The sequence below is a fragment of the Maylandia zebra genome, linkage group LG6, assembly GCF_041146795.1.
Source record: "Maylandia zebra isolate NMK-2024a linkage group LG6, Mzebra_GT3a, whole genome shotgun sequence".
Taxonomy (NCBI): Eukaryota; Metazoa; Chordata; class Actinopteri; order Cichliformes; family Cichlidae; genus Maylandia; species Maylandia zebra.
The window spans coordinates 33,286,827-33,307,322 of NC_135172.1; the positions used below are offsets into that span (position 1 = coordinate 33,286,827).

At 41.4% G+C, this 20,496-nt stretch overlaps 1 protein-coding gene across 2 annotated transcripts in view; it reads right to left on the minus strand.

Annotated features, from left to right (window-relative positions):
* Positions 1-407: 407 nt before the first annotated feature.
* Positions 408-20,496, minus strand: part of mxi1 (max interactor 1, dimerization protein) — a 31,992-nt gene continuing 11,903 nt past the window's right edge. For both annotated transcript variants that reach the window (XM_004539141.3, XM_004539142.4), the window contains exons 4-6: positions 7,283-7,397; positions 5,285-5,483; positions 408-4,387 (exon numbers count right to left, since the gene is read on the minus strand). In XM_004539141.3, the coding sequence (XP_004539198.1) occupies positions 4,224-4,387; positions 5,285-5,483; positions 7,283-7,397 (478 nt within the window). In that variant the 3' untranslated portion in view covers positions 408-4,223. The remainder of the gene's footprint in view (positions 4,388-5,284; positions 5,484-7,282; positions 7,398-20,496) is intronic.

Genomic DNA, 20,496 nt, shown 5'->3' on the forward strand with positions numbered 1-20,496 from the left:
AGTTCGAGCCGAGTTATCATTGCTTCTTATGATGTTTGATTAATATTTAAATTAATGGAAGAGAGATAAAAATTAGAGAAATCTAAAAGAAATGCTTTTTAGTAGAAGACCTTTTCGTTTTTATGAGCTGCTACAATTATCTTCTGACTCCTGTGATTCATCGAGCCACCCAATAAAGGGCTTCAGACATTTATGTTCTTAGTCACATCTAAGAGACACTCTTTCATTATGAAAATGACACATCACTTGTGGAAAAAAAATTGCTGCTTTGTCGAGATTTGTGCACATGTGGTAAATGGGAATCATGTGATTAACAGGTGACTTGTATTTAACTTGGCGTAAGCCATTTGCTTTACAATACATTCAGCAGTGACACACTTCACAGTATTAAAAGCTCGGTTCAGTCCTTCAGGTTTGAAAATCTTGGTGTTTTTATTTTAAGTATTGCATCATCAACTTACACAGCTAGAATCGTCATCAGAGTGCATGTTTTACAAAGGATGGCCACAGGTTCAGAACAACAGGAGGGCTCCCTACTGCACTTGGGACTGCTTGTTTGGTTGGGCTAACTTGACTTCGTGGACCCGTTTGCTCAAATCAACCCCCTGAGAGAGACTGACACCAGAGTGGAGTGGGGTTTTACAAAGGACACTGCAACTTCCACTTCACGGGGCTGGTGCACTTCTGGCCAAGCTGTCCCCTAACCACCACTGAAACCTTAAACACAGGTAAAAATACAACTTTGTGATGAGGATATGCTAATGAATTTTGCAGCATGGCCAGAAATGTTTTGTCAGACCTCTCAATCAGCTGATCCAGGACTATTCTGCACTGGACTGAACATCTTTTGTTTTTGCATCGTACGCTGGAGAGCTTGTCATTTTTTAAAAATGACAAACAGCCTTCAGAAGTGTGATATTTACTGAGTATCAAAGTGGCAAACAGCCCACTGACATCTGTGCAGACTAGTCATGGACTAGGTGCCTTTCTAAAGCTCAGCTTTAGTAAGAACACAGAGATCACACACATACATACACCCATGCACACACACATAGTAGACTCACATGAGTGAGGACAGACCTGGCCTCAGTAAAACCAGTTCTTTTAGTGTTGTTTTTGTTTTTAACCCGTCCTGGAATCATCTCGCATCTCAGCATTTTACAACGTGGGACAAAATGACACACATTTTGTGATAAACACTCAGTTTGTCCCATCATAGTAAAACACAACATTGTGTACTGTGTGAGCAGGTTAAAACACTGCAAAGAACTGATCGAGGTCTGAACAAGAAGAGAAATTCATTTGTCGCAGAACACTGAGACCTTTGTCGTGTCAGCAGTGCAGTTTCATAAAACCAACATAAGAAGAAAGCAGAAACAAAGATCAGATAAAGGTAATAACTTAAAACGGGGCAGAATAAATGTAAACTGTCCTCCACAGAGAGAGAGAAAGAGATAAAGAGAGAGGACACTGAGGTGTTCTGAGGTGGTTTTGGCTTTTTTTTTTTTTTTTTTAAATATCTGAGCACCAAAAGTGGTGACTTTCTGATTTAGTGCCAAGTCCAACAACCTCAACAGAGCTCCGCAAAGAGCGTACATGTCGAACTCTACACCGTAACGATGTCCATCAGAGAAACCGAAGGTTTTGTTCTTTTGTGTTTTTATTTCTTTAAATCCTCAGTCGGAGGAGTTGTAAATGTAAGACACATTTTGTCAACTAAAACAAGTCTAATAGAGACTACAATCCTCCTAATAGAGGAAAGCGGAGTTTTAGACCCCTTTTATTTCATAGCAGCCGGCTCAATATTTGCCAGTAAAGTCTTGGCTATGGGTGAGTCTTGTGCAGAATTAGCTCCCCTCAGCACAGACCCAGAAACAAAGTCGAGAGCATTTCACCTTGCGACAGCAGAATGGGTATAAAGGTTCAGCCTGTGCTCCTGTTTCAGGTCTGTGATGCTCCTCACAGGCCTGGTGTGTGGCTGGGGAGTCAGCCCCGAACAAGGCTGGTGACTCTAAACAGGCGAGGCTCAGCACTAGGAGCAGCTTACGGGCCAATTACATTTCAAGTGTCCATTGAATAAAACAGCAAAAAAATGAAAACCAAAAAATGGCTACATTTTCTTAACCACTCTCCCACCCACCCGGCAAAAAATAGAAAGAAAAAAAACAAACCTTAACAATAATCCATAAAATATAAATTTTTTTTAAAGGAGTGAGGAATAAACATCAAAGAGAAGAGTAAAATAAGACAGAAACAAAATAAGTTAACCTTCTCCCCATTGCGTGTTCTTTGAGGGATTGCAGAATAAATATTCATCATATTCTTAGTTTTTTTTCTCTCACACACAAAATAATGGTTGGCAGCGCAACACGACAGTGGTAAAGAAAAACAAAGCGAACTGCAGCCGAAGTGCAATTCTTAATGCCGGTGGAGTAGGGATGGAGTACATTGACATCATACAACCCGTTTTCTTTTTCCAACACTTCAAACTTTCCCTCCACAGATCACCTGACCACCATTGGAATGCCATATAATATATTTTTTTTCTTTTTACTTAAACCGCCATTCACAAACAAGAGAATAAAAACTGTCTAATTGATTAAAAAAACAAACAAAAAACAAAAACAAAAAGAAAACAGTGAGAAACAAAGTCTGCATTTTCCAACAAATGCCATTTTAGATCACTGTTTACAACTGGATGGAAAGTCGTTCTACTGTTTCTATCGAGGATATCGTTCCTTTTACCTCCTCGGGGCGGGGAGCGGGGACAGAGAGGGTAGCGTTTGAACGTTTCCATCAGCAAATTTTATCGGAGGATAAAAATTGTTCTAAACTTTCAATTTAAAAATGCACAATAAACACAGGTCAAACAGCAACAGAGGCAATAGTTCTATCTGTAAGCACTACTTTTTTTGAACTCATTTTTAAAGTTTTATTTATTAAGCTATCTGTATGTACAAAAAAAAAAAAAAAAAAAATGTGGACGGTCACATGAGTCTTGAGGGAGAAAAAAAACAAACAAAAAACGGGAAGGAGTTCAAACTGACGAAACAAAAAACTGCACGAGTTATTGCTTGTTACTGCTGGAGAGAAGTTGGACATCTGTTCCAAAGCTTGTAGTTTGGATTTTTTTCCCTTGTTGCTGTTGTTTTTGTGTGTGTGTGTTTCTTCCTTCTTGGTTTGTGCCATTTCTATGGACAGCTCTAAAGTAGATAAGTGCAGGATAGCTTGTAGTAGCTGCTTGTCGAGGGGAAAGAAACCAAAACAAAACACGCACACGCACGCACGCACGCGCACACAAAGTTACAATTTCCACTCTTTGAAAATGCACTGAGCACCCACATCCGACAGGAATGTTTTCTTATTTTTTTCCCTCCGTTTTTGTGGCTTGTTTTCCTCCGTGTGTGGTCGGAAACAATCACGACAGATGCGCTTTGTTCGCTTTAAAAGCTTAGTGGTGGATCTGATCTGCTTCCCCCATTGGTTGGTTGGTGGGTTTATTTCACAATAGCACCAATTCAAGGGTCAGAGCTTCTGTGGTGTAGAGCACAGGTAATATGAAAAGAAAAGAAAAACCTCGATAAGACGAGGAAGAAATTCAGGGCTGCGGGGACGAGCTGTGTAGATATGGCAAAGTTCAGCCTCAATCCAGTCCAGATTTAGCCAGGCCCAACGCCAGAATAATAAGATATAGGCAAACACCCACATTAGACAGAACCAAACAGACAATTATATTAATTAAAGAGCATTTTAGTCATATTTGGGGCTGTGTAATTTGAAATACATTTGGGGATTTTAAAGGTGTGTGGAAATAGCAGATAAAAATCAACAGTTAATTTTATGTTGTGGCTTCAAACTTCAAGATGATGTCTACGTCTCTGCTCCTCCTTTTAAAATAAGATTTGAACCAATTGGCAGTCTGTGTCTGGGTCCCTGGTGTCAGTGTTGGTCGGAGCGGTTCAAAGTTCAGAGGCGAGAAAGAGCTCTCACTGGAACGCCTCCGAAAGTGGGTTGAGCAGCGTGGAGGGGAAGCGTGGGGCAAAAAAAAGAAAAAAAAAAAAAAGGCTGGGAGCAAAGGGGGGACACTATTAGCTGGGTGCGTGCCAGTCATCGGAGATGAGACTGGATGTGTGTGTTTCATAGGCATGGCTGGATGGATATAACAGATGGGAGGGCAGGCGAGTTTGGCAGGAATGTGATGGTCACGTCGGTGGGGCGGGGCTCTAGGAGGAGAAGGCAAGTTTGACGCTGCAGGAGGAGTAGCCCTCATCACTGGCCATGCTCTGGAGGCTGCTGTGGTCGTCCAGGTCGCTGGTGCTGGCTGTGCTCACACTGTCCAGCTCTCCATGGGAGAACTCCGTGCTTTCCACGTCCACCTCAATCTCCTCTGTAGGATGGAAAAATGATGAAAGGGGAGAAGAACAGATCAATTTAACATATTTCCACTTTCATTGAGGATTATTAAGAAAACTATTCTCTGCTGATACTTTATTTCTGGATATTTTAAGAAACTTCCTACGTTTTATATTGTTTGCCATGTTGTTTTCTCCTTTGGATAAAAGCGGTGCCAGAAATTTGTTTGTTTTGGAGTTTTTTAAAGATACAATATCTTAGAGAAAAGCCTTACTTATACAGCAACATGCTGTACTGTATGATGACACAGTATCTTACACAGTATCTGGCTTGTGCCACAGCACTTTATGAAAACAAAAATACAGAATATGAAAAGAAAGGAGATTGTAGTCAGTTTCATTTTCAGTGGTTAAAATTGTCACCTCACAACCAGGGTGACACACTAATGATGGCTTTAATGCTTCTCTGTTAGGTTAGAGTCATTTTAACATAAAATACAAAGGAAAACATGTCCCTCATACTTGACATCGTTACAAACAAACAGACACCATGTTGGTTTTGCTTCAGTTCAGGAAACATTTTGCATTTTAAATCTGATGTCCTTCATCAGCACCTCGACATGCAGTCTCAGAGGAGCTCTGACCAACCCAACCTCAGTGCTATAAAATTAGACCGACAGCAGCTGGAGGCTCGAGCTGTTTTCACACATGCACTGCAGTCATGACAGAGGTGCATGTGAGAGCACAAATGTCCAGTGTACTCATACTAGAAATGAGCTGTTTTTTAACCTGCTGGCCCCCTATTGTAAAGTCCTTGTGATGGCAGATAGCGGAGCGCAGCTAATACCCTTGTGAATTTATCCATGTGTGAAAACATGTTTTGATAGCCGTGTAGATGCTTAATTAAAAATCATGCATGCCACCTTACATACCTTGATCAGAGTCAGAGCGGTCAGAGCAGAGGGTGGAGCCCACACTGTCCATGCGTATCCTCTCTCCCTCCCCTGGGCTGTTCTGGGCTGCAGCACCACTGCCTCCACTCAGCAACTCCAGCTGACGCTGAAGGTGCCTCTGCTCGCGCTCCAGAGACTCCAGCTGGTACTGGCTCTTCCTGTCCGCCTCTTCAAGTTTCTGGTGAGGTGAAAGAGAAGAGGAGAGGAGTCTTCACCAAAAGATATTATAGACATTGTGTTGTGCTAAATAATCATATTCATGACTTGTAGGGATCATTAGTTATAAAAAACTTTACTGTCTATGACAGGGAGGAAGAAAGACATTCAGCTGCTTTGCAAAAGAAACTCGATCCTTGTTAATACTTTCTGAAGTCTTACTAGCTTGTAAATGAATTCATTGCTTTTCAAGGCTTGCCAATATCCTGGAGAACGCACAGGAGGGTTAAGTGTGTAAGCAAGAGGAAAGCCTCATAAAAATAATGCTGAGAAAAGAGGTTAGACAAATGAATAGCCAGCAAAGAAACAGGCCTTTTTCATACATTCATGTGAGAACACAAATGTCTGAATCAATGGGCTCAGACTAAACGGACTTTTCTCCGCCAGCTCCCCACAAACTCTGGTGTCAGATTGAGCCCATGTGAGAACAGAAAAGGTAATTGTCCAGAGAATTCACAGCCATCGAGCCTCCATAAAAGGGTGTGAACAAACACATGGACAATGCCCCAGAAGCTCTTTAGTATTCAGCAAATTAAACAAGTTTGTCCCCTCGGATTTTCCTGCTGTCAGCGACGACACCCCTAAATGATTTTCCTCACCTGTCTTGTTTACACCGTGTCGGCTTGTTTACGCCTTGCACCATTATGATACAAATGAAGGCCGTGGCAGGGCCCGATACAGCCACATTGTGATGTAACCTTGCAGCCTTATGTCATGGGTGCCAACATTAATGAGCGTGACTCCCAGCGACAGACCAAAACAATAGGCCATCAATAAGCGATGAAGAGACTCAAGTTGACAGCAGCAGCAGAAGTGCGAGCGGCAGAGCTGGCGGAGGCCCACCTCAACAACAATATCGCCTTTGTACATGTCCTGTCTGTTACGTGAGTGCATGCTATGCCTCGCTTTCCCCTTACAGACTGCTCACTCTCAGGCAGTCACATGCCTGCTTTTAAAGTGGATAACAAAGTGTGAAGTGTTACACTGCCTGCACAATTACTGTGGATTCATTTTATCATAAAGGTAAACACGAGTTTGGTCTTTCCAAGCAAAATATTTTTTCATGTGTGACGAATGACATGACACACCATGTCCTAATACTTTCACCTTTCAAATTATTCAGTGATCTATCTAACAACCCTTCATTTGAATAACTGGCACAAAGCCTTGTTTTCTTTTGGGGGGGGGAGAAGTTCTCCAGTCCACAAGTTCTGAACAGAATTTTACATCAGGTGAATATTCGGTCATTTTCTGAGGCCCTTTGCAGGTGAAAGTGTGTGATGGTGTATTTTCCTTCATGATCATGGCATTCTTCAAACAGCAGACGGACTGACCGTTCTCAGGCAAGTTCAACTGAAATGCTTTGCCACACAACACTATCTAACATCTCATTCAGAAATCTGTCTAAATGGGGGCTGGTTCTCAGAGGACACCAACAGGACTGGCTCTGCATGAGCACTGATGCTCATTAACCTTTGAAAAATCTCTCTTCGCATATTTTTAACCCAATCATGAGGCACCAACTTGTGAGTCTTTGGTAATTTGCACCCTTTCTTTTCCTCATTTTTTTTTTCTGACCAAATGAATAATAAGGTTTTCATAGTCAGCTGGTAACCACTCAGTTTAAAAACCTTCAGAAAGGCATCGTCATTAATATCATTATCATTAAAGCTTGCAGTTTCTTTGTTCTGTTTATCACAAAAAAAAAGAAAAAGAAAAAACAGGACCAGCTTTAGCTAAGAGCTGGGTAATCATATGTACCTTTATGTGTGCTTTGGCTTTGTTGAGCAGGCCCAAGGTAGTGTGACGGCTGCAGTCAGGTCCTAGGGGTATGAGGGCCTTCAACCGCTCCAGACACAGCCGCAGGTGAGCTCGTCTACAAAGGAAAAAGTAACAAAGAGGAAACAAAAGCATAATTAGATAAATAAAAAAGGAACAATAGGGCAGGGAGGCTGTGTATACAGCAAAACATGAAATACAGTGTGGTAGTTGTTTGTCTTGTTCAATAGCCTCAGGCAAGTTCATGCAGATTGGGGGAGTTCTTTAAACAAAGCATTGAATGTGTAGCCCATTGTAACTATGTATCAAAGGTCTAAAGGCTCTTAGAGGAGCAGTGCACCCTAACAAATAAAATATGGCATCTCTCTTTACTTGTGATGTCAAGCTATTTAAATTATTCGATTTAAATTATTATTTCGTCTGTAACACCCTTGCTTCAGTAGCTAGATGTAGGCAGTATTCTGTTGTCTTTGGGGTGCTGGCCTCCACCCGTGACAGATTTGGCTTGAGTCTTGATCATCTCAAAATTACGGGTCAACAACGAGGAGGTTTATCATCTGCATGTATTTAATAAATCTAGGTATGGATACTTGTCTCGCCTACATTACAATAAGTTTCATCTGGCGATAAAAGGCATGGTGGTGGTATAATGGCATTTCCAGGACCTCTCTCAGCTCATGTAGTCCATCATCCTGACAGTACCTTATTCTGTGACTGAAGACAAGCCCCAGGTACTATCTATCCTGCTAATGGACCAGAGTTGAGAGGTAAAAAGAGATAATTGTGGCTATAACACAATCACTGCTCCATTAGCAGGGGCTGTCTTTCAGCTAGCCTGGAGGGAAAGGTGGAGAGACATTAGGAGGCAGTAGACTTAGTGGAGCAACCAAGACTCAGAAACGTTCTCTTGGGACGCTTACAGGAGACAAACTCAAGGGACCAGAGCAGGGCTTCACTGCACCAAGTTGCAAGATGGGCTAGACAGCTCTCTGCTATGCTCTTTAAGACTGTTGGATACATGTAAGTGCTGCATAGAGTATATCTGTCTGTGTGCATATGTGTAGGGGTGGGGGTCAGTGTGGATGGTGTTGATAAGAACATAAGAGCAAGCCATTACAGCCATTATGCCAGTAATGTGTGCGTGAGTGTGTGCTTCAACAAACACTGCATGTTTGGGGAGGGAACTAGGAGGAGCCCTGATTCAGGCTGCGTGAGTAAAAGTTAGGAAGTCACAACACACAGACACACACAGCCTTTTATTCTGGGAGTTTGCATGATGACTATCAGGACATCTGTCCATTTAATCAGTTCTATTCACAGGACAAAGCAGAGCCCCCCCGCCCCCTTTTCCTCTTTATCTGCGTAATGTATATCTGCGTGTCTCATCTCAAACCCTCGTCTACACATACATCAGTTGTCACTTATTCACATGCTACTCGTTTACAGCAGCCTTGAGCGATACACGCAGCTGCACCTGGGAGACGTCGAGGACGTACAACAAAGCACAACATGGCCGAATATTTCTGAGAGTGATTAGAGTTCAGTGTATTCTGTTAAAAGCTATAATCAGGATTATTACTGGATTATGTGGAAATAAGGCATTAAGCGTAATTTGCCATGTTTGCAGTCCAACCATTTTGAAATCAACTGAGCTATGCACGTAGTGTGTTTTCAGCTCTGCTGATATGCCAATATATTATTTATCAGGGAGCTGTTGCTGAAGAGCTGGCACAAATATTAATTCGCGTTACACCAACCTCATGCATGTACACACAAGTCTCATTCACTGCTTTTTTCTAGTCTATATGCAAGCATTTTTCCACAGATGGCCATCGGCTGTCTGGTAAAGAAGCGGTGAGGGCAGAGCGGGACACAGTGCTGATGTGTGGGTCTGTCTGTCTGGCTTGTTAGGCATTTAGTTAACAAACTCCAGACATCGGAGACCACAGCTTTCTCCTCCAGTCCCAGAGAGATAAATGTAAATATCTTAGCAGACAACCCCAGATAACCCTCCACTTAAAACCACTCCTCTACTCCTTCCATCCTTCTCTCATCCTGACCCACTGACATGGACCCCCCCCCTCCCCCCCAAAAAACAAAAAACAAACAAAAAGAAACAAAACAGAAAAAACAAAAAAAACAAACCATGAACTGTTCTGTTGACCACTATCACCACATTTCTATCACTGGATATTACTGAACTTGTGCTTCTCGGCATGTAAACCAGTTTGTCACTGGTCTGGCTGCTAAATCAATTTTTTTCTTAAACAGCATAAAACCTCAAACACCAAAGGAAGAGATTATGATGATGATAAATAGTTTGTCACCTATTTTATCACTGTCCTTTCCTGCTTCTGACCTTTTTATAACCACCTTTGGTAATGTACTCAACACGAGCTACAGTAATCGCTAGTAGCGTTCAAAACCCTCTCTGTGCCTCTTATTGATAGACAGGCATGTGAAACGCCTGTGTGGCATGCGTTCTTATCTCTGGGTGGATGACATGCTTTACCGTGTAGCACTCCGATAACTATAAATGGCAAAGAAGTCCAAAAAGCATAACAAGGAGCGTCAGAAGAGCAGTATGTAACTGTGAAAATCAAAACTGAGAAGGGTTATTGTTGTGTAATTCTTCACTATCACATTGGACAGGCTGGTAATAGGAAGCCAAACTGGAGGTGTTATCCTCAGCAGGGCAGTGTGTCAAAAATGATCGTGCAGTATGTCCCTAAAGCTACAGGCAAGCAAAGATAATGTCAGACACGTTCACCATGTTAGTCACCAACATTAACTCGAACACCAGGCAGCAGATGTGCATATGGTGCAGTCCCTGCACAAGGTGTTCAATTCAGAGCTAAATGACCTTTGAATGTCAGTGTGATCAACTTATTTCCAATCCTGATTGCAATGACCAGCCCTGTTGAAGAGGCTGGTCTTGAAGAAGGGTACAATAATGTGGCTTGAGCCACACAGAAAGACCTCTACATCACTGTGTCAATCTAGATAAAGTATAACTGTCTTACTTAGAGGCTAAAGGTCATAAGTTCCTGGCTACTGTTGATGCCTAACAGAGCAGGGCCCTGTGCTTCGTACGTCGCTTACTACATCCAAGATTAAATGAAACATCCAAGACCAAATCATCGCGCTAACTCTGAGCTCGCTATTCCGGTTCCCCGAACACACCTGTTATTGACGATTAGTATAGCTGGATGAAGTAATGTGAGATCACTGGGTGGCCCAACAGGGGCTACGCATCGATAGTAGAAACATTGATCGGCAACCCTTTGATTGGTCGGCGAAAATGTCGAAGGAGCGCGCTCGGTATTTTTCGGCAGCAGAGCAAGAACTCTTGAGTGAGGGATTTCAGGAGTTTCAGAGTTTAATTAAAACGCAAGGGAACACTGCAAAGGCTGCAAAAGCAAGGAGAGAGGGCTGGCAGAAAGTTGCTGACAAATCAAACTCGTAAGTAATTCAATAATAACAATAATAATGGAGTGGATTTATATAGCGCTTTTCAAGGCACCCAAAGCGCTTTACAATGCCACTATTCATTCACTCTCACATTCACACACTGGTGGAGGCAGCTACGGTTGTAGCCACAGCTGCCCTGGGGCAGACTGACAGAAGCCAGGCTGCCATATTGCGCCATCGGCCCCTCTGGCCAACACCAGTAGGCGGTAGGGTAGATTTATCATATCACACCATATTATCCAATATTATATTACATTATATTATATTATATTATAATATGTTATATTATATCCCCTTTCACATTAGAGCCACAACAGGACCCACTAGAACATGGGAACAAGTAAAAGTGAAATATAAGAATATTCTACAGAATGGTAATATTTATCACTTATATTGCTTGTCGTCTCTTGGAAAGAGACCCTGGAATACTCTGTTTGTTTGTTCATAACAGCAACCAAGAAAAGGGCAGAGCAAAAAAAAAAAGACAGGTGGTGGTCCTGCACCCCCTCGTCAACAAGTTGGTTAAGTGAATAATACCCTCACGGGAAAATCGATATCTCTCTATGAGCACACTGTCGCGCTGAGCTAAAGGATCCTGTCTGTCCCGCAATATACGCTGAATTCTGAGGACTCTCCTTATCAATCTTGCACCTTCCGCAATGGGTTGCTCGCGTAAACGGACAGGATATGACTGCGACAGACTTCCCAAATCCACCTTCGCTTTTATAGCCGTGGTCTCTCATCTTGATTACACGAAGTAATTTACAATTACTACTCTGAAATATGAATTACATCTGTAATAATCACATACATGTAATAGAATGTTAATAGTACATTTCCCTTTTTTAGGGAATGACCTGTATGTATCTGTGTGAAATCAATAAAAGGATCAAGTGCTGCATTATCTTTAGTTACATTGATGTTATTTATTTATGGTGAAACAGTGGTGGAATATCGCTGTTGCTTTCGTATGAATGACGCGGACATACCTGCGTGGCCGCGATCTAATCCTGTTTACATAAAGTAAACCTGCTCCCCAGCAGGTTTACGCTTACGGCTCTGTTGCTATGACAGCAAGTCCCGGATGGGCTTCGGGGAACCGAACGATCCAGGATCACGCGAAATCGTCAACAATCTCATCCAGCTAACTCACTTAGCGCGGTACGAAGAACAGGCCCCGGGTCTCTAATCCCTAAAAAAGGCTTGTTTATCATGTAGACCAGCAGCCAAAGAGCTTAAGCCCTTTACAGCTTACAATATGAGTGCAGGCTTGTGACCATAAATACCTGCTTGCTGCAGGCAGTATCACCTCCACCCTGTTGTAGCTATGTAACCAGCAATAGAGCCTTCTGTTCCCAGAGTTCTTAGAAAAGGCCGGTGCCAGTTACATAAACAGCTATGGATTTACTGTGTAGCCCCATAACTTCATGTCCTCTGCTGCTAATGCTAAGGACTGCTTAAACATATTTGGTTAAAGGATATGACATCACAGGATCACAGGGTGATTCAGTGGTGACTGATGTGGAGTCAATTTCAGTGGAGTTAAATAACAAGAAGTTGATTCTGTTCATCTGGACGTAGCGTTTTCTGTGAGAGAAACGTTTGGTCACTCATCCAAGTGACTTCTTCAGTCTCAGCTGACTGCAGGTTTCCCCAACCTTATAATTGGCTGTGAGGTCAGTTTCTTGATCATTAATATGCAATCACTGGTCAAAGATTATGGGGTTTAAATAGCTCTCCTGAGAGGAACGACCACTTGTTGAGTTCATTTTTTTGTATGTGTGAGTAATATTTTTAAAGAAGATTTTATAATGTTAAGGTGAGATGAACATAAAGTCAAGGCTTCCATATCTGTACAGAAGACTGAGTGAGTGCTTGTTTTTGTTACATGGACTAATCAAGCTATGATATTAATAAATCCAATTGAACAAAAAATAATCATCTCATTCATCAAACAACAGATGAACAACGACTAACAAGATCTACTGTGTGACTGGGAATCTTTCCAGATATCTGTTAAGTGACAAAATGTCTAAGTAGACTAAAACCAGCGAAGAAAATAATTCCCTACTTTGCACTTCCAGAGTTTAATGAATGGCATGGCGATGTAGGTTGAATGAAGAGTTCTCCATCTGTGGCGGATTAGATGGCTACCCGTGGCTACCAGGACCTGTGCTACCAACTGTCACGCAGAGGACAGATCACTCAGTGACAGTAAGCAAAACAGCCTACTTCTGTTCAGTAGAGGGAAATAACTGACAGTTAGGTAGTGAGTTTTCCCCCACACTCTCTTATAAAAATCATCAACAACAACAAGAAATATATATCCTCTAATGCATATGCACATTTATATGAATGCACTCCCATGATGAATCCTAAAAGACAAAGCTTACAGGTTGAACACTTAGAAAGCCAGCCTTTCCTTTTCCTCAGGAGACAGTGATGCACTTCCATGGAATGTATGCATGCAAGTTTGTCATGCTTGGAAGTCTGGGTGTATGAACTGTGTCTTGTGTTCCTGAAGGACCCCAGATGGGTAAGCAGGCAAACACGAGCTCTGCCTTTTGGCTTTGGCATGTGACCGAGCCGCCAGGCAGCCCTGGGTCACTGCACTGCACTTTTCTTTCATATGCACCCCTCAAAATCTAGCTTCTCTGTGAGTCATGTGCACAACATCGCCTTTTTATTCTAATAATCACATTTCTTTTTTTGGTACTTGCTTTAGTTCAGTTTAATACAGACTTACCTTTTATGTATAAGGGCTAACAACACTTCCGAGTGTAATTTAAATGCTTCTCATCGTTGCAAATGAACAATTAAATTCATGATTGATAAGATGAGAATTTATACTTTAAAATTCTGCACCGCTCTCCTTATATGCCTCTAGCTGTTTCGCATGTTGTCAAAATGCGTCAAACTGCCTCCAATGTGACTGAGGCAGAGTTCTTTTTAAAGAACCACTTTGAAGCGCTCCCCGTTGGTATGGAGGAGCTGCCCACCATTACTCTGACAGAACCTACGCACATCCTATGTACAGCAGCTCAGCACTCGCCTCCCTTTTTCTTGTATCATCCATGCAGGAACACACGTGCAGAAAAGGCTTGCCTTTGGAACAGCAATGAAGGGCACAAACACTGCAGCGCATCCATGCTTTCCTACGTATTCTGACATGTTGCTGTTATTCCCACACGATTAACACGACAAGTGAAATGTGAGGAAATCAGAACTGCAGTGTCTTGGAAATGTTTCAACAATGTATGAGAGAAGTGTGAAGATATTATGACTATGATCTGCAAGTAAAAATTCTCATTTAAACACATCCTCAGTTCCAGCAGAGACTGGCATGTGAATTAAATAACAGGCTTTGTATTAACCACATGGATTCCTCAATAAACACAGGAATCCTTAATGAAACCTTAAATGTTCACATCTTTAACTAGGATCTTCAAGGACTGAACACCTGAATGCAAAGAGTTATAATATGACATCTCAAAGGCACACTTTTGGTTCTGATTATTTCTCATTTAAAGTCCTCTGGAACCAACACAGTTACTCAAAGTGTGACTTATGGAGGGGAAAATGTAGCTGCCCTAGATTCTAAACTTGTGAATACGTAAATAATGGATCACTTCTCGGGCCATCTACGTTGTCTGACATAATTATTGTACATGCTTTTAAAGGAAGTCTCAGATTTCCAGCCCAGATACCAGTCAATGCACTTCTCTTTTGCAAATTCCCCACTCTCTGAAACCCACTTAACACACACATACAGAGACAGACACACACACAAAATCTGACCTACTTCTAGTGCATGTGGAGGGAGAGGATGTGACCCTTCGCTCAGTTATTACACTAATTACACGTCGCCACTGACTGTCTCAGTGGCAAATCTTTTAACGTGACATAAGAAAGGAAATTAAGACATCATTAAACACCCTATTAGGGAGGGGGAAGAATATGACTTAGAGGCAGTTCTTTTGTTCCTTCCTCCATCTGCGGTGTCAAGACTCATTTAAAGAAAATCGTGATTCACATGATGTCAACGATTACTGAAGTGATTACAGTATTTTATAATGCAAAGCCTCATTTAAAGTAGACTAAGCCATGTTCATTGAGGAGCTACATCAACTTCAACAGTAAATGATCTATTTTGAGGGGGAGTGCAATTAAATCGAAACAAACAAACAAAAAAAAAAAAATGTGGCCACAGATGTTTTTTTTTTCCTTCCTGTGCTTTGGACATTATTTTCCAGAACATTCCAAATCCATTACTTCGTGGTTAAAAATAGCAAATGTGAGATGCTTACTGCTTAAGCTACCCAAGCCCAGCCACTACGGCAAATCACACGCAAGGCTCCTTCTCACAGAGGATACAGAGTGAAACCACATGTGGCACCGTGGTCCACACCACAGATGGTGACATGTAATATAAATGAACAGGGCGCTAATCAAATGGAAGTACCTACATTTGTCCCATGATACTTTTGGTGTAACTATAAGAACTGAACAGTTTTAAACAACTAATGCAAAGATTGTAACACTTTAGCCAAAGCCTGATGCAGGTACAGATCATTTTCATTTAGGTTTTTTGTAATTTATTCCTTTCTTTGTGTAAAAGAAACAAATAACTTTTCATTATCAACAATTAACTGTCTTTTAGCCCTTCATTTTACTAGTTTTGAACATTTGCCCAGTGCTTAACTGATGTTACACAGCAGAGGAATAAGGTGTCCAAACAGTGGTAAATGTCATCACCACCACTGGAACAGTCAGTTAGGTCGATTATTGACACTACGGTCACCTGTATATGTTACTGATATATTGGTTCCATTTGGAGTTTACCTTAAAAATGAATAGATATAAACAATATATCACATTAACATGTACATTAATAACTGTGTCCTGCGTAGCTCAACAGCACGAGCATTTCTAATGTTATACAAACAGATACACACAAAACAGTAAGGGAACAACAGTTCTCTGCTGTTCTCCGTGTTTGTTCACCACCTTTCTTTGTTGGGTTTTACTACAAAGGCCACGGTTGTGTTTTCTGCTAAAGTTACCTCTTCTAGTACTCTCTGTCTATTATGCCATCTATGGCTTTCTCTCTTTTTTTGTTTGTTCAGGTGGGATCATCTGTCCCTCTCACATGACTGCTGTCAAGCTGAAGCCAAGGTCAGATGTCTGACCCTACAGAGCAGGGCACCTTACGAAATACCAGTATTTACTAGTTTAACTACTGGAACAGTAATCAAAGAGGCACCAGCCTGGCTGCAAAACTGGAGCCTGTTGTATGTGCTTTAGCCAATTACAGGTTTATTATCTGAGCTATAAATGGCAAGTTAAGGAAATGAGAAGTGCAGATGGAGATGAGCTTACATTTAAGGTTTTACTTAAATGTAAAACAACTAAAATAAAAAACTTGTGTTGATTCATGATTTTACAGATGGTTCAAACATTTGCCCATGGCTCGTCCATAACGTGCTACGAAGTCATTAACAGCTACTGACAATGCACGGGTGCCACAAATTTTTGAAAGCTATATGATTGTGAGATTATAACAAAGCTAAAAAGCTGCACAACTGACAAATTAAGATCCGTGAAAGTTATATTTTACCCATCGCTGATGCGTGCGCTTGTTCGCCACATTTCTACACGAACATGGCACGCACAAGATTAGATCAATCCTTGCTCTGAAGCAACTGTAGGCTTTTTTTCTCCTTTCTTTCTTTCTGAAAGCCTGATGCCTTCCTCATCTCCTCTATGAAACATGGACAGATGGGATGAATGTAGAGAGTCAGAGTGAGATAGCAAGGGTGAGGGATATAAAGAGTGAGGGGGGAAGGGGAGGGTTCTGCCTGTGTAATCTGCCCAGAAACTGGCCATGGGCACAAACGAGCGGCGGTCTACGTGGAATTCAACTGCGCTTAGTGATGGCAGAAGTTCTTTAAAAAAAAAACAAAAAAAAAACACATCCTTAGCCCAAAATTCATCATGAACATACATATTGCATGCACATATGGCATCAAGAGCTGAACCTGCATATTAGTTAACCGAATTAATATTTGGATTTGTAAGTTATTTTTCTGTTAACCAGCGAATAAGCTGTTGGGAAAGGAGCTATGCTGCTCTTGTGGTCTGTTATCCAGGAGGGTGCACACCGTCTATGTTGCTTCCAACTTTCTCTCTGGGTGATCATTATTGTTATGTAAATTTAGACAAAAAAATAAATAAATCACAGCATGCCAATAATATCTGATGCATTATGTCAGCCAAAATTAGTTAGAAAAATACTCTAACTGATCTTAGCCCGTTAGTATTAGAAAAGTTTGTTTGCCCAGTTGGACAGTGACAGTAGGTGAGGGCTCATAAAGTCACTTCCAGTTTTAATGGCAGGAAAATCTGGAGGCGTTTCTTTTTCACAAGACAGGGAATATATAAAAAGCACAGCTGCCACAAGGAACAGAATTTTGAGTGTACTGATATATATCTAACTAGAAAAGTTTCTTACATGGTCAGTGCCTTACGAGCAAACGTGATTTTTCACAGATTTTTACTGCATTTGATAAACAGAAAGGGATTGCGTCACATTTCCACATACAGCAGGATCCTTCTTGGCTAAGGAGTTAAATAATAATTAAAAAGTATTGGTACGCTACACAAACTATGCCAAATGAGGACAGTCTGGTTAGATGACAGGGAACACAACAAAACAAAAAAATAAAAAATAAAAAATGCAAAGGGTGTGAAAATGCATTGCCACATGTGGGTGGGTGGGAATGAAACTACTGAGCATTCAGGCAGTTTTGACCTCAATCCCAAAAAAAGAGATTCAGTGTGTGGAAAAGAGAGACAATTTTTCCAATGGCAGTAAGCTCACAATAAAAATGTATATATGGATATGAATTCGGAGCTAAAACGAGACTGGAAACCGAGGGCAATAAAATGCAAATGGAAGTTTTAAAAAAATAAAATAAAGAAAGAAATCACTGTAGACCTGCAGAATCCCTGCCACAAATCTAAAGGACACAACTGGTAAATAAAATAGAACACAGTTGACCAGGCCACAGCTGGTGTCATGCTAAACTTGCTGAAACACATTCATGACACATGGCAAAGGAGAGATGGAGGACAGGCTGAAACGAATGAAAACAGATGATACAAAACAAATCACTTTGAGAGAACTGGGATGAAAGCAAAAATGCGTCAATTTACCCTTTTCGAGCAGCAACCACAGACATAAACACGTGCTCACGCACAAATACACACACGTGCAGAGCGTGCTGGAATAGAGAGAGGGCGATGCGCTCTTTGTGTGGCTGGGCCAAGAGACTCTGGGGCTGAAACCCATCACTAACGCACGGATTAGTTCACACGTGCACACTGCCTTTTAATCTGGTCCACTGACAAAGGTTGGACGAGAGAGAGAGAGAAACAGAAAGAAGGAAACTGACAAATAGATGGCCTGAACAAAAAAGAAGGCCACAGAAACAGAGCCAGAGTTGGAGGGCAAAGGAGGAATGGGGGGTGTAATTGACGGGTCGGAGGTGACGAGAGATGGAGGGCAGGGCACTTTAAAAGAGTGATACCACCTGATCTAAAATACTACCAATACATGTGTCTTTGGCAAATGGCCTAAATCCCACAGATTAGATCATGTGACTGTATACCTACACTACTCAAAACACATTCATTTCTTCTTTTAGGGAGCAACCTCTTTTTCCATTTGTCTGCTCTTCAGCTTGAGGACACAATGGCACACACAGTCACTGACCCATCGGCAACCCTCAGTTTCCCTTCAGCCTTCTGTCAGTGGAGGGGTGAGGGCAAAAGCTTTGGATTAAAACTCCAGTATGGCTTTTCTCCAAAAATGGGCCTAGTGTAAAGCCAGGGACATCCAACCAGATGTTGGCTCTGGGGGCAGGTTGGGTCCTGTCAAACAACAACCCCCTTAGTTGTTCATGTGCTTTAATACATCCAATTGAGAGTGGGGGAAGGCATGTCAGCCGAATGCTCTACATCAACCTTTAATGCGCAAAATGTACACGATTCTCTCTCTAAATTTACTTAAAGTCACTGAATCCAGCTGGTGGCATGCAATTCTACTGAAGTTATGCATTAGTTTTAAACATGTGCATTTCATATGACTTTCAGTGCAGGTTTGATGATGAGAAAGTACACGAGGCAGTAAAGGGTGGAGACTTTTTTTTCCTATGCATCTCCATCACACTGCTCTCATTGGTGAAAAATTAACCTCTGTGATTGGTCAGAAGACAGTGGTGTTTTCCCCCTTTTTCCCCAGCTGTGAGGCTAAAAATAGAAGCAATAGTCAGATTTAGCCTAACTGAGTGTGTCTTGCACTTTCAGCTAGCATCCCCTTTTACCTCTTTCTATCCTAAGTCACCAGGCAGATCATTTAACAAGCTTCTTCAGGAAAAAGGAAGGGACGCAGGAACATTTCTTCCTGGAACATTATGTAACCCCAGCGTCACCCATTTTCTCCAAAGTGGCCTAATCAAGCAGCCCCACACAGTTTTGTTAATGGCACAGGTCAAAAAACCCAATGTGTAGGAGGAACATTTTGCAGAGTATTATGGTACAGACTGTGTGTACAGCCTGTACCCTAACAAGACCGAACACCTACAAACTAATAAAAAGAAAATGTTTCTATTTTAATCAGTGAAAATTTAACCAGGTTTTGAGTCAGAGAGGGGATTGTTTGATGGCTTAAACCTGCTGACTAAGCTTCTATAGCCATTCAGCTTTATTCCTTTTGGTCACACCATCCTTCCACAGAGTGCTGTGTAGATGTACTCTTGCAGGATAAAAGCACAACAAGAAGAAGCCCAGACAAGGGGTTAAGGGTCAGAAGAGCTGAGACAAGATGTGAGTGATGAGGAAGCCTTCAAGTGCCTACATATAATCCTCTGTATGGGTCTTCTTTACACCTGTCTACAGAACATTTGTGTCGGGACGAAACAAAGATCTACCGTCTTATCTGACGGCAAACCAGTGAGGATTGCCAGAACATGCTATGTCCATGACACCTTACAGACCTGTTTTCAATCAAGCAGTATTTGATACTGAAATTACAGATAGTAATAAAGGTGTGAGATAATTATAGCACCCCATGTAATAAGATGATTCAAACTGATCATTCATTTGACCAGGAAGTCTTTTAAAGAAGCAGTTACAACAGTTATTGAGCTTACATTGGCAGCATGCCAGTGATAACAAATGTTTGCAAACTTTTTTTTTCAGATTTTAACAGTACTTTATTCCATTGTTGTTTCCTTCTCAGTAAAAAGGTTCTATTTGTCTATTTAAAAAAAAAAAAAAAAAAAAAAAAAAAAAAAAACACAATCTGGAGGCTTATGTGGATTTTTCACATTTTTGATGTTAAAAGGTAAGTGCTCCCCGAAAAGATGTATGTGACTGGCCTGCTAAGAATGCCAAACTACAAAAAGGCGTTACTGTCAGAACCCTCAGAAACCCAGCAGCAGGTGCGATTGATATGCAAATCAGAAAAGGCTAATCCAGTTTCCCTCCACTTGACTCAGAATAGTTCACTTATGCTACCAATGTGGCACAAGTGAAATGCAAACGTCTCAGCCTGCCTTATAGTTGGCTGAAAACAATACACACATTCCAGAACACACAATTTAAGTGTGAAGATTCTTTCACCATGTTATGAGTGAACTATAATTTTAAAAAGAGAAAATAAC